Raw genomic sequence first — 15,863 nt, forward strand, 5'->3', positions numbered from 1 at the left:
TCAATTGCAAGCTCTAATTGCCTTCTCGATTTTGATTGGAGGACATTAGATGATTGGCATACTAGTGATCATGCACCAATCATTATAAACAACAATGGTCCACCTTTACAGAGATTTACAGAGATTGCCACAATGGAATCTTGAAGGGAATGCAGAACAGTTTGAAATATTGATGATGCCATAGACATGCTGAATGGAACCCTTCATACAACAGGAGTCAATTCAATTCCCAAACAATAGGGTTATTCAAACGACGACCAGTCCCCTGGTGGTCTTCAGAACTAACTGCCCTGCACAGAGCCACAAGAAGGTCTTTAACCCAATTGCACAGATGCCATACTGAGAGAATTTAATTATATACAAGAAATGTAGAGCTGTGGATGGAGGAAAGTAAAAAAGATAGCAGGCAAATTCACCCCCAACCCACCACCAGTGTTGAAGGTGAATGATCAGTATGTGACTGGAGCAACTGAGGTTAGCAATGCCCTGGTGGATCATTTCTCAAATGTATCATGCAAGTGTGAAGCAGCTCCTGGTCCCCAGTTTAGGAGCATTGAACAAAATAAAATTTTAAATTTTGCAACAGGAAGGGAAGATTCATACAACTCTCCTTTTACTGAAAGAGAATTTGACTCCGCACTTGCTACGTGTAATGATACAGCCCCTGGATGGGACCCGATGGAATTCCATATGCAATGATTAAACATGTACAGTTAAACAGCACGCCCTTGACTCACGAACACAATCCGTTCCTAGGACCTTGGGTCGTGTTGTCCAAATTGTTCGTGACTCGGAGCTAATTTCCCGCCCCATAAGGTTTAATGGGAATAATATTAATTGGTTCTCGACCCCTACGAACCAATATATATTATGTATATTTTGCCTTATTTTACACAGATAATGTAAAAGTCAGTGTAAAAAACCTTAATATATCTAATAATATAATTTAAAATGGTAAACTAACACTATAAAAACGTTTGTAAAGTGAACACTTACTATGACTGGCGAGACTTCTGGCTTGACGGACAAGAGAAGAGGAGGGTGGTGGGTGGGGAGGAGGTTATTGTGTCGGAAGGAGACCCTCCCCCATCCAGGTCGGGGAGATCTCGTTCCGGAGATTCAACTCTTCTAGTTTTTTTTTGGTGAACGTTTAATCACAAACTTATCCAATGTCTGTTGCCTTTCCTTCCTTGCATAACTTTTCTGAAATGGCTCATTAAATTTTCATTGAGCATATTCACGATCCTGTTCGTAACAATTTTGTCCGGATGATACAATTCAAGGAAGCACTGGACATCATTCCACTTTTCCAATGCGGCTTTTATCACATCACATTTCTTTCTTTATTTCAATGGTTATCTTCCTCTGCACCCTCTTCTCACCATCACTCTTCACTTTCTTACTTTCACCACCACTCTTCACTTTCTTAGGGCCCATTATGAAGAAAATCACAAGTTTTAGCGCAAAAAATGCTAAGCGAATTGACGAACGTCTTGTACACAATGAGATGAGACAAAGAGTGATGCGTGGGTGACGCCGTGCGTGGGCGGCTGGAGGATGGCTGTTCCCATGGCAACTCAAACGCTCTCACGTGTGCTGGGCGATTTCGCGCATTTTTCAAATGTTTGTGTCTAAAAATTAGTTTGTGAAACAAAGTGAATTGTTATTTTCCAGAAATTTCCAGCATTTTTCAAATGTTCATGTTACTCAAAATTAGTTCATGACCCAAACAGAATTTTTATTTTCCGCATTTTTTTTTGTTTTTGTTCGTATCTCAAAGTTAGTTCGTAGGTCAAGGGTGAAATTTTACCTATAATTTTGGTCGGGGATCGAGTTGTACGTGGGTCAATGCGTTCGTGAGTCAAGGGTCTACTGTACCTGTTAATACCAAGTTGTTTATTTTAAGCATTATTAACAGAATATGGCATGATCATAGTTATCCAAGAGTTTGGGAACTAGCCATTATTTTAGCCTTTTTAAAACCTGGTAAGGATAAGTTTTTAGCTGCAAACTATCGACCAATTGCATTGACATCTTGTTTATGTAAGATCATGGAGAAGATGGTCAATGTAAGACTGATATGGTACCTGGAAAAGAAGGGTATTTTATCACCTATCCAGTGTGGATTTAGAAAAATGCATTCAACAACTGTGTTGATATGACTGGAATCCTCTATTTGTGAAGTCTTTGCTTCCAAACAGCACCATGTAACAGTCTTTTTTTGATCTTGAGAAGGCATATGATACAGCATGGAGATATGGTATACTTAAAACCATTCATGAATTGGAATTACGAGGAGAGTTACCATTGTTCATTCAATCATTTGTTTCACATAGATTTTTTCAAGTGAGAGTGGGGGAAACTCTATCAGAGAAATGTCAGGAAGAAGGAGTTCCCCAGGGTAGTGTGCTAAGTGTAACACTATTTGCACTATCCATTAATGGGATATCCTCTGTCATTCCCCAAGATATTCTCTCAACATTAATTGTAGATGATCTCTCCATATCATTTGGTGGATCTAGAATGTCGATGGTTAAGAGAAAACTACAACTCTCAATTGACAAAATTATTCAGTGGGCCGATATGAATGGATTTAAGTTTCCAACAAGCAAAACTGTTGTTGTCCATTTCTGTCGTATTCGGGAAGTACATCCAGACCCGGATATATACATCAAAGGCCAACGGATCCCATGTGTAAGTGAAGCTAGATTTTTAGGTTTGATATTTGATTGCAGGTTGACATGGGTTCCTCACTTAAAGGCGTTAAAAGTTAAGTGTCTTGAGGCCCTGAATCTTTTAAAAGTATTGTCACATACATCATGGGGGGCAGACCGCAAAACTATTTTAAAATTATGCAAGGCCTTAATTTTTTCAAAAATTAGTTATGGGTGTGAAATATACTCCTCAGCCACCCCAAGCTGATTAAAGGTATTAGATTGTCTACAGGAGCGTTTAGAACTTTGCTTATTCCAAGCTCCTTGTTGACGCTGGAGAATTAACTTTAGACCTTTACCGAAAGTCTTCTATTATTCGGTATTGGTTTAGGTTGCAAAGACTTCCCAATTCTTTAGCCTGTCAGACTGCAAACTTTGTAAGGCATTGTAGATATTTTGAGCTACACCCAAAATCTCCTCAACCTTATGGTTTTCGGGTAAAACAATTAATAAACGGTCTTGATATAGCAAGAAATAGAGTTCTTCCATTTAGGATATCACCAACCCCTCCATGGAAATTACCAGATACAGCCAGTCCCTGGGTTACGACGGGTGTTCCGTTCTTGAGACGCGTCGTAAGCCGGAAAATCGTCAAAAATCCTAAGAAAACCTTACTTTTAATGCTTTGGGTGCATTGAAAACTATGTAAACTGCATTTTTATGGCATTTTTCATCAAAAATACCTTCAAATATTGATTATTTTACATTTTTGGTGTCATATTTCATCTGTCAGATGAGCGTTGTAGGCGTCGTAACCCTGGAAATAGTGTCTGATGTGAAAAGCGTCGTAACCTCGGAATGCCTGTATATCTTTTTGTAAATATTTTATTGGTATAAAAAAGAACATGACTGAATTAGAAGCCAGGTCTCTCTTTCATGAACATGTCGAAGAACATAGGGAATCAACTTTTATATATACAGATGGCTCCAAATCTGATGCTGGAGTTGGATTTGGAGTATACAGTAGTTCTTTTAATTGTAGAGGTGCACTTCCTCTAGTATCTTCCATATTTACTGCAGAACTATATGGTATATTAACCGCTATTGAGAAAATAGCATTAAAAGATGAGGGCAATTTTACCATTTTTAGTGGTGCAAGAAGTGTCCTTCAAGCTTTAGAAATTTTTAATTCTAGTAACCCTTTGATTTTAAAGATTTTAGAGTGGCTTTTTATTATTGGTCTGAAAGGCATAACAGTTCGATTTTGTTGGATTCCGGCACATGTAGGTGTGTGTGGAAATGAGGAGGCAGATTCACTGGCAAAGAATGCTGCAGCTGAGTTGCTACCAAGAAGGTATCCCATTCCATGTAATGATTTTTTACCTACAATTAAGAATTTTATTTATAATAATTGGCAAAAGCATTGGGATAGCTTAGCTGATAATAAGATGAGAGAAATAACAAATGTTATATCCCCTTGGAAATATAACGTGATGCCCCGAAAGTGGGAGACTACTCTTTGTCGTCTCCGAATTGGTCACACTCGGATGACACATGAGTTTCTGCTAGCTGGCCAACACCGACCATATTGTGACGACTGTTTGATACCCTTGACATTGAGGCATTTGTTGACTGAATGCCCACTTATAGCACGGAAAGAAATAGATATCTGTTTGAGGCTCGAGGTGAGGATGGCAGGTTCATCCTTCCCAAGATTCTTGGACATGATGTGTCGTACAATGCAAGTGGCATTTTTAGATTTATTTCAGAAGCAGGTCTTCTGAAAGCTATTTAACTTTTACAATGACATATTTGCTTTTATGGTTTTAATTGAATATACTTTTATTCTTTATTGATAGTAAACGATATCAGCGTCAATGACCTTCGATGTCAGGATGCCAGAAAACTTCCAATCATTCATTCATTCATTCTTCTAGCTCTGGTCTCAACATCTCCCCTATTTCTGCTACCAAACCACTCAGTTCATCCATACTTCTGTCAAACTCTTGGAAAGACTTATCCATCTTATCAACTACCTCCTTACTTCTCAGTTTCCTTCCCACTTAGGTCTCACTTTCATACTCAACCAACACTATCTGTCGATCTCCCAGACCCATTTGTTCACCGACACTCGGCTCACACTTATCCACCCTCAACCATTCACTCATTGCATTCTCCTGAACATACCGTCGCACACTAGAGGACCCACCCAACTGAATCCCCTTAACACCTAGTATCCAGAATTCCCAGCCTGACTCAACCTCTTTCGCCTACACACACTCGCTACATGACCGTCCATTCCACATTCAGCACACTTTGCATGCTGTTCTTTACACCCTAGCATAATTCCCATTCATTCCACAGTTGCCATAAACCACGTTCATATGGGTACCCCGACATCCACTCGCTATGTGCCCTACCTTTCCACACCTGTAACATTTAATATCCCTATCTTTCTTACACATGCCTCATAAATGGCCCGTTGCCCACACCCAAAGCACACTCCTAACGCCCACCGACATTCATTCTTTTGCCCTGATTTCCCACATCTATAACACTTCTGCTCTCGCACACAGCCAACTGACCCTAACCTTCCGACACTCACACTCCTATCTCTCGTAGGTTTCACCATACTTACATTACTTGCTCTAATGCCCCCATCAACCACTCGCTCTGCCACTCGCTTCAGCCCTTCTCAAATTGCCTCCCTATAGCTCTTGAACTCAGGCTTACCCTCATTTACTTCGGTCCTGACGCCGACACTTCTATCCTCTTTTATACACCTATCTAGCTCGTAATCCACAACTATCTCTAAAATATCATTCCACATTAACCTCTCCTTCATCCATCACATTTTCTCCTTACATTTAAGATTTATAAACTCTTACACGCTCTCAGGCACAGTCGCCAACAACTTCCTCACTAACTCTTTACACTCATTTATCCCTTCACCCCCAAACTTTTTCCTAGCTAATGTTTCGAACCTGCACACATACATTGACAACGACTAACCAACATTCATTTTTGCCTCATCAAAATCATGTTTTCTCCTATATCTAACAGTACTCTGTATCCTCTTCGCCTGTTCCACAATCCTGGCTTTCACACACTCATAAGGCACATTCCCTACTCTCATCATTACCATCCATCATACTCAACAAAAAATTCCTGTTTTAAAAGTTCCCAACCCAACTCTCTTGCCCAGACTCTTGTTATCCCCATACTTAGCCACACAATACTTTTCATATTCCTTAAAAAAGTCCCCTATGTCCCTACTACCATATCCCTTGTATTGTGCACATCGGAGTACCTCTCTCATATACACAGCCTTTCGTACTTCCTGCTCACTCTCACTTTCGCTACTTCCATTCTGATCCCTTTTAACCACGTCCGAATACAACGAATCAGCTTCCATACTAACGTCCATGCTCTTGGTTATGCTCTTCTTACCCTTCTTTCTACCTACCTGTTTCCACTCACCACTATCTAAATCACACTCAGCCCCTTCCCCAACATATTCAGTCCTAGTCTTATCCTGTCTGACATCCTTACTAGCCTTCTAGTCTGCTTCTTTTCCTCAGCCCCCTTCTTATTCTTGTCCTCAGGTTTATCCTTATCGTGTGTCTTCCTCTTCCCCTCACTTGCCACAACCTTATCACTTTCATCACTCATACTCTCATCCACTTGTTCTTTCACTTTCTAAATTGCCCCTGGCGCGTCACAAGACCCAGTAGGCCTACCTCTTACAGCTCCCTCTCCAAAAAACCCTTTCATCATATCCTTTATCATCTCTTGCACACTACTCATCATTACTTCAAATTTTTCGTCCATTTTCTCAAAACCATTCTTCTCTTCCGCTCCTTTCACCTCTTTCATCTCCACTTTTGCACTCCTTAGCATTCATCTCATTTCCTCAAACACACTCTTCAGCTCCTCACACGCCACCCTCAACCTCTCATTCTTCACTTCCAATCCTTCCTTAGCTTCCCTTGCCAACCACAACTCCTCCTTCAGCCTCTCTACTTCATTCAAACCTTCCATACTCACTTTCTTCACCAATCATACAACCCACCACACCAACTGTCCTGCAGCTGCCACACCAGCAGCCCTACGTTGAGTGCCAAAAAATAATGTGGCAAGATTACACAGGCTAAAAACAAAAAACTTAAAACACAAACACATGTACTCACATCAGACTCAGGGTGAGGAGCTGCGCTGCTGTCCACTGGATATATAGCTAGGCTAGGCTAACCGTTGTAACAGAATACACAACCAACCAAACAAGGACAACAACCACACAACAATTCAATAACTATACAACAAAAGACCACTGCACAGCCATCACTATCATCACCAAACCCAATAATGTGGCAAGCCAACACTGCCTACAACATCAATGAACAACATCAACAACACTTAACAACTCATCTACAACACAACAAACACACAAGCACAACAAATTGAACAACACACTCACAACACAACAGCTTCAAAGAACACAAAATAGCTGACCATCATAACATTTCTCCCAAAACTGACTAACCAGCACCGGCTCTCCTCACAGACACTCTCACTTCTCCCGACACTCGTAACCGACGCTTGCCACTGACATATATGGCAAGCGGCACAACAGACACATGCTTATGACCGCTATTAAACCACTCCCATATATTCCTCCACCAATCTCTCTCTCTCTTTCTCTTTCACACAACCCTTGGAGACGTCAAATATAAACTACCATTATCACTCCTCCGTACTGTCTGTTTGTAGCCTCCGCTTTCTGGACTGCCCTAGGTCTGTTGTCTTCTCCGCAGACAGGGAACCAGGGCATTTGTCTTTGGATCAATGTCTGTGTCCTTTGCCACCTCTCTCAACCATCTTCTGGTTCATATTCAACGCATTCTGCGGAGAAGTTATTTGGTAGTTTTGGGCTCGCGTTCACCAGCTCACATATCATCTGTTTGGGAGAGAGTGATAGTGATGTGAACTGGTAGAGTTATTTAGTGATACAGACATTAAATTTAATGTAGTAGTTTCTGAGCTGTGCGGCAGTTCTTGTTATCATTTACTCACCGTGTATCATCCTCTGAGCAGACAATAACCCTCCCCCCTCTTATTCAGTTTTCCCCTCTATTGCCTTGTATATATATTCATCACCTTGTGACAATTGTTTCTGTTCATGATAGCAGCCCTTTCTCTTCCACCACTCATTTATCTAGAATGAGATAGCCTGGTGATAGAATGGCTCTCACTTCTCAATAGTTGCCTCTTACGTGTTATGCAGACAGCTTCAGCTGCCATCATGGTTACATGGTGACGTCATGCTAGAACCTTCTACCTTCCCAACCCAGAAAAAGGCTGTCTCTCTCCCAGCCGTCCAGACTTAACTACCGCATTTTTTTTTGCCGACATCGTTGCTGACGTTCCATGGTATGTCACGTCCTTGGGTGATTTTTGGCTCTGTCTTCATCCATACATTGCAGTTTTTCTTTTGTATCATTTCTCCCTTTAGATTTTAGAGGTTTTCAACTGTGATTTGGTTGATTCTTCTTTAGTGTTTAAGTGGTTAATGGGTCACTTTGTTCCACTTTCACTTCCTTATGCCGAAGATGAATCTGCTGCGCTCTGTAGTTTACCTCTATCTCAGCTCTTGTTGAAAAGAGTAAGATGTTAACACTGATTACGGTATGGTGCATTATTGTGGATGTAGTACAGGCAGACCCCAGTTTATCAGTGGGGATTGGCAACAATAGCGCTGATCCCCAGTTATCATCACTGGTAACTGGGGATTGGCGCTGCTGTTAAGTGGGGATTGGTGCCAGTAACTGTGGATCAGCGTCACTAAGCGGGGATCAGCACGAATATCCAGTTATGGTCATTGCTAGACAAGTGCCATAAACCCGGATTGCCGATAACCAGGGATTTCCTCTAGAGCCTTTGGGAATTGGATGACAGTCAAAAGAGAAAGCTAGGAAACTGTTTAGTGTTAGATAGCTCTGCATCTAATGTGAACAGTGTAGTGTACTGTCAACTGTGTTTGTAGTGTACTCTTAGGAACTAACAACTAGGCAATGTGCCGACATGTTGTTGGCTTAATCTAAACAACAGAGGCAATCTCAGAAGTGTATCCATTATTGCTAGTTTCTGGAATGTTAGTACATCTATTTCCAGTTTATGAAGCTGCTTAGAGCTTGGTTAGGACTTAGATACATACTTTCCTTTGTCAGTATGCAAGTTTCAAGTTCTTGAATTTAGAAGCAAGACTCTTCTAACTGGCAGGGCACTTTGTCTTAATTGTGAGGAGAAAGTACCTTTGAATTTGGTATTTTGTTCTTACTACAACACCTCGATTACTGCAAGAGTAATATACATGCAGTCCCCATGTTACAACAGTCTTGGCTTATGATGTTCTGAGTTTACGACGCTCTTCGTGATTTACAATGAAATTTAGATGTCCTTCAGATTTTAACATAACTCCAGTTGAGCCATTTGATAAGACATCAGTTGAGAACCGTGAAGACACTTTTCTTTTAGTTTTTGCTGCAGCAAAGTGTATTAGTGAACATCAAACCCTTTCTTGTACATATGTGGGGTTTGTTATAGTGGCAATATGTTTCTTTTCTTCCATTGCTTAAAGAAAAGATATAGAAGTGAAAGCTGATCGCAGATGTGTGATAGTGCCTAATTTAACTGGTTTGGTAGGCAGTGAAGAAATGGCTGTCTTATGTCCAGTTGCAACTCTTAAGAGTTTCCCTAGACACACAAACCTCTCTCTCTTCTTTCATTGCTGAGAGAAAAGATGTAGAAGTAAAGCCCTTCCCAGATTGTGACAGTGCCTAATTTAACAGGTTTGGTAGACAATAAAGAAGTGGTTGTCTTATATCTAGTTAGAACTGTTAAGGGTTTATATTAAACATGAGCTTCAAGACCTTTTTTTGTTTTTGGGCTTTGTGCTAGTGGCAACTTCCTTTTCTTGCATGGCTTAAAGAAAAGATATTGAAGTGAAAACCCTCCCTTTGTTTGTGACAGTGCTGAATTTAACTGCTTTGGTATGCAATGAAGAAATGGCTGTCTTATGGCCAGTTAGAACTCTTAAGGGTTTAAGAGGAGGATTTAAGAATTTACCTGTAGTGTTAGAAGGCTAAACACTCCTATGTCCAAGAATCTTACGTCAATGTACAGAGTTGATTCCTGAGCGTTGACCATTTTTGGAAATAATCCTCATGGCTTCCATACCATAAGCATGTCTTTATTTCCTTTAAAACCTTCGCCAGAGATGGTTGTTATGCAGCTCAGGGGAGATGTAGGTGTTTTTGCCTCATTATTTGCAAAATGTTCAAATGCATTATGAGAAGTGTAAAGCCCTTTGTCCTACTGTTGCAGAAGGGACACTTTCCCCTGCTTTCTATCTTGATGTTAGTTGTTAGGAAATCCTGCTATTGAATTTTGGAGCATGAAGGTACACATTGGTGTACAGTGTAGGAGCACACCATCATATATGAAGTTGGTAGTTATCTTTAGTTTTGGATTGTCGGTTACAGGCTTTTGACTTAGGCACAGGAGTTACTAGTACTCTGTGAGATAGTCCTTTTTAATCCCTGTAAAGATCCTTTGACAAGTCTTGCAACGAGGGCCTTACATCCTATTGTGGTTCTAACGTCTGGTGACAGTTCTTGCCAGTAAGGATCACACAATAGGCTGAAATGTTGTGAAGCTATTTTCTCCCCTTTAAAAAGATTTTAGTTTGTTTGTCTGAACGTTGTTTCTCTGGCTGCACTAACCATCATAACAATTCAAGGTGGTAGTCAGCCTACTTTAACAGTAGGTAAGATTCATTCTAAATAATGAAAATGTTTATGATAAGATTATTTACTACAGTAGTGCCTCAGGATATGAAATTAATCCGTTCCGAAGCGGCCTTCGTAACCTGATTTTTTCATATCTTGAACCACGTTTTACATGTAAATTGCCTAATTCATTCCAAGCCCTACAAAAACACCACAGTAAATTTTATAATAAAGCTAAATTGACCAATAAACAATGAAATATACAACAATTTGGACCACTCAATACCTACATAAACTATACTGTACCTGTAAATAAAGTGTATTAGTGTACATGGTACAAGAAATACTGTACATACATATACATACATATGTAGTAAAATGTGGAACCTTACCTTTCGAGTGAGGTGATCTCCGAAAGTGGCGACAGAGGAGGAGGGCAAATAGCAGAAAACATGAACACTTAACTTTACAAAACACATTATAAAATGGCAGAAAACATTAACACTAAACCTTAAGAAACACATTAACAAGTGGCAGAAAACATTAACACTTAACGTTACAAAAAACTTAAAATTAATTTTTTTTTCTTTTTTTTTCTTTACATTTTTTTTACTTTTTTATACTTAACGTTTTTTACAAAATTTTAATTTCTTCACGACTTTCAACTTTCTGTTTTTTCGTATCACTTGGATCTTCCTGTTTGCTTACTACTACTAAAGGCCTCTTTAAAAAATAACTATCCAAGGAAGATTGCTTCTGCCTGTTTTTCACAGTGTTCCTGAAACAACTCGGGCAAACGTCATCGAACTGCGCAAGCATACGACCTGTGTAAGCCTTTTCGGGGTGTGTGTTTTCTACAAATGATTGCACTTTATGAAAAGCATGCTATGAAAAGCAGCTAGAGCATCCTTAATTTCTGCCTTTGTCATAGGGTCCTCCTCCTCCTCCTCCTCGCTGCTGCTAGAGAACTCTTCTTGAACGACGTTATGTTTGCATGGACTCCAACTCCTTCAGGTCATCCGTCATAAACTCCTCTTGGTGCTCCTCGAGAAGGTCATTAATGTCGTCCTCGTTGACGACCAGCCCCATGGACTTGCCGAGTGCAACGATCTCGTCAAGATCTGGTTGCGAAACAGTTTCAGGATCGTCAACTGTTTCTGAATCTGCATCAGCTTCGCCCAAGTTGAATCCCTCGAAGTCTCGGGCGGATAAGGCATCAGGCCAGAGTTTCCTCCACAAAGAATTCAAGGTTCGCCTCAAAACCTCCTGCCAAGCTTGATTGATGAGTCGGATGCATATCACAACATCGAAATGCTCCTTCCAAAATTCACGCAAGGGGAGGTTTGTGGTATCGGTGATGTCGAAACATCTCTTGAAAAGAAGTTTCGTATACAGCTGCTTGAAGTTCGATATCACTTGCTGGTCCATGGGCTGGAGGAGAGGGGTGGTGTTAGGCGGAAGATAAAGAACCTTGATAAAAGAATACTCTGCTAGGATATCTTTTGAGGCCAGGAGGGTGAGCAGGGGCATTGTCTAACAACAGCAGACATTTCAGAGGGAGGCGCTTCTCTTCCAAGAATTTCTTTGGAGTCTCCGAATGATACACAAGTAGGAGCTTCACCTTACAATCCCCACTGGCGTTGGAGCAAAGTGCGACCGTAAGCCTGTCTTTCATAGGCTTATGCCCGGGTAGCTTCTTCTCTTCCTCCGTGATGTACGTCCGACGAGGTATTTTTTTCAAAAAAAGGCCAGTCTCGTCACAGTTGAAGACTTGCTGAGAACTTCTTAATAAAGGCTTCGGCCGGTTTTGTGTCCGAGCTGGCAACCTCCCCATGCCGCACCACCGAATGGATGCCATTCCGTTTATGGAATTTATCAAACCACCCACGAGAAGCCTTGAAGTCTGGGGTTAGCGTCAATGTCCCTTCTCCTCCGTTGTCTTCGGCCTGGGCAATCAGATCACCGAAAATAGCGCTGGCCTTGTGGCAGATTGGTGTCTCAGTTATCGAATCGCCAGTGATTTCTTTGTCTTTAATCCATACAAGAAGCAGCCTCTCCATCTCATCATGCAAGTGGCTCCTCTTGTTGGACAAAATAGTCACGCCCTTGGAAGGTGTAGCTGCTTTGATGGCTTCCTTCTGCTTAAGGATGGTGCCTATTGTCGATGGATTTCAGCCATATTCCTTAGCAATCACACTCAACCACATGCCAGCTTCATTCATACTTCTTAATTATCTCCATCTTAGTCTCCATAGAAAGCATTCTCTTCTTTCCGTGAACTTCAGCAACATTCTTGGGACCCATGGCTAATTAAGTTAATTAAGTTCACACACAACACGATAAAGTATACAAGTAGAAAGTTAAATCACTAACACGAATTTACGTTAACTAATGAAATACGTATACTATGTGAATGAACAAATTCCGCGTGCGTACGATAACGCTGATGCAATGAAGTGGTCGAAGGACGCCTTTATGTAGAGGCATGATAGGATAGATGCTGACCAATAGGAGAGCAGGATCTTACGGCGGTGACTAGCATCAGGAACCAATGGTAGTACGGGAGGATGGTGGCGAGTCTACTGAGTTAGGGGCGCGCCAGTTTTAAAATTGTTCTCGGCGGTCCGGGTGAATCTCGGACTTTATAGTACACCCTTTGTAACCTGAATTATTTACTTGTACAGAAGCAAAAAATTTTTGTCTTTACTTTCATAACTTGGATTTTTTGTAAGTCGAGGTTCCACTGTATTTGGATACTTACCCACATCTTAGTGGGTGGTTGTGAAAAATTCTGAAAGAACATAAACATTCCAATGCCACCTGGTGGGAAACAGGTGATTATAGACAGTCCTAGTGGGTTAGCCAAGCATTATTTATTTATTTATTTATTTATTTTTTAATGGTGATCGCACCTATAGGAGAAAAGATATAAGCTATCTTTAACAGTAGGTAACTATCCAAATAATTAATTCTATCATAAATATTTTAATTTTAATATGCCATATGTCATTGGAACCACTAAGGTTGGATTGCAGATGATGTGTGTTGCATAAAAATCTCAGTGAAGTGTATTAAAGTTTCAGGTTTATTATGAACCAGTTGGTAATAAAGGCCTGCTTAATACTTACTTGAAGATGTAATTAGTGTTTGTTGTTGTGTAGAATGTATCCTAAATGTTTTGTATATAATTTCTCTTCTCAAGGTGGCTAGAGATGTATCTGGAAAGGCTGTTAAAGTCAGTGGATATTTGTGTAAGTACCGTGTGTGCTCTTTATGTTTTGCTTTTTAATTTGGCTGTTGTCTTTCAAGTTTTTTTAAAGTATTTATAATTAAATATAATTGCATACAAATATTGTGATAAGTTGCACAGGTGGTCCCCAGTTATCGGCTGCTTCGCTCTATGGCGCTTCGGTTTTAAGGCTGTTTTAAAAAATTTTCATTAAAAAATAAGGTCTCTTATAGCACCACATTCGGTTATTGACGCCATTAGCCGTGCCATAGCGGTTATCGGGGCGCCAATAAGTGAAGCATGAAAGTCTAAGGGAGTAAAACACACTTATGGCGCTCTTATAGCACCGATAACTGCTTATCGGCGCCATAAGGCACCATAAGAGCATCATAAGTATGTTTTACTACCATAGACTTTCATGCTTCGCTTAATGGCAATTTTCACTTTTTGACGCCCGGCCAGGAACAGAACCCTGCCAATAACCGACTGACCTCCTGTATGTATATTTAAATGTTCCATTTGCTGTCTTTTGTCTTTAATGTTATGTATATATAGTATTGACAATTTCAATAGTATTCTAGTATTTAATATATCCGTATTTTCATTGAGTGTGAAACAAAAGTTTTGTATATTTTACTATGGCAGCAATCCAAATTTTGCAACAAGGTTGATTGTTCTTTGATGCATCAGAGGTATACTTCAGTTAGCAGCCTATAGCATAAGTTCACAGTTTTTTTCTTGCATTAGGTTTCATATTTACTGTTGTTTAAATATAGTAGTTGCAAAAATATAAATGCATGCTTAAAACTTAGAGAGATCCAAATTTTCTAAAGATCAGATATTGTTTATAATTTTTCCCTTTATTTAGAAACCAAAGATAACTAAGAGAAGCAACTAGATAAGGGAAAAATAGTATGTATAAACATTTAAACATTTAGGCAATTGGTAAAATAGACAAACCAAAAAGCTCTTGTATGAATCTGTAGTAAAATATTGTAATGCCTCTTCAAGGAAGATATGAGAATGATGAGCGTAGAAATCAATTGAAATGGTGTCCACAATAGGGAAATGTGTTTCTCTCTCTCTCAATGTCTCTCACTATAGATGTTTTCAAATTTGCTCTTAAATTAAAGTTAATTGCATCACTATTATAGTTGTTGTATCATTATTCATGTATCATTATTCCTAAGATAGTCGGAAGGTAAGAAAATCTAAAATAATATTTTTTCTTATGGTTGTATCTTGGACTAATAGGCCATAGGTTAGCTTATTTTAAAACTTTGCAATGGAGAGTAACCCCTTGCCCCCATGAGACAAGATCTTTGAAGATTTACATACTGTTTAATGTACTCTGCATCTTTTGGGCTACCACAGCAATTTTTAAGCTGGATTAAATGTCACCTCAGTTGCTTTCTTGATCAGAGATTAATATCGAAGCAGTCTGCGTCTGCAGCACTGTAATTAGAAGCGACTGATCCAAGACGCTTGATAAAAATGACTGTTCGAATTCTTATTATGTATTTGTTACAGTATAAAAGGTTTCAAATTAATCCCATTCTCTTCATCAGACATTAGATTCAGAATTTAGAGGCTTTCAAAACTGACAAATATTTTATTTGTAATTTTTTCCCTGGCTTGAATGTAATTAAATGCTAGTGATTCAATATTATTCATTTGCAGTGTTTTCAGGGTGGTAAATTGAAAACAAGCAATCTATACAGTATAGATATCAAACATGATGATATAAATTATATAAATTCAAAACTTATGTAGTTTGCAGTAGTAATTTAATTTAGTATAATGCATATTTTATTCATGATAATCTGTTTACCAGGTGCCTTTTGGTTTTTAAAATTCCTTCTTCATTGTAGTGAGTCAGGTTGGTAGAGCTACAATGGCCCTTGGAAGGAGAGTGGCACCTCACCTACAGAAGCAGGGAACTCGAGCAATTTCACACTTGACAGGTCAAAAGGAAGCAGAAGCAAGTGAAAATGTAAGTGTATTTTTTTAGTTAAGTATTATTGTCTTCATAAAATTTGAGACAGCTCAACTTTGTTATGTAGGTTTTACTAATATGTATAGTAAAATTGTTAAAAGTACTATTCATTATTTGGTGTATTTGTTTGTATTTGTTTGTGCAATTTTTTGTGTGAGATAAAAACAATAATTATTAATCTGAGATAAAAACAATAA

General features: G+C 39.4%; 1 protein-coding gene across 3 annotated transcripts in view; it reads left to right on the plus strand.

Annotated features, from left to right (window-relative positions):
• The window catches only part of LOC135219345 (spartin-like), a 275,523-nt gene that overhangs the window by 205,702 nt on the left and 53,958 nt on the right, over positions 1-15,863 (plus strand). For all 3 annotated transcript variants that reach the window (XM_064256022.1, XM_064256024.1, XM_064256023.1), the window contains exons 10-11: positions 13,644-13,692; positions 15,542-15,663. In XM_064256022.1, the coding sequence (XP_064112092.1) occupies positions 13,644-13,692; positions 15,542-15,663 (171 nt within the window). The remainder of the gene's footprint in view (positions 1-13,643; positions 13,693-15,541; positions 15,664-15,863) is intronic.

Source organism: Macrobrachium nipponense, chromosome 1 (assembly GCF_015104395.2).
Source record: "Macrobrachium nipponense isolate FS-2020 chromosome 1, ASM1510439v2, whole genome shotgun sequence".
Taxonomy (NCBI): Eukaryota; Metazoa; Arthropoda; class Malacostraca; order Decapoda; family Palaemonidae; genus Macrobrachium; species Macrobrachium nipponense.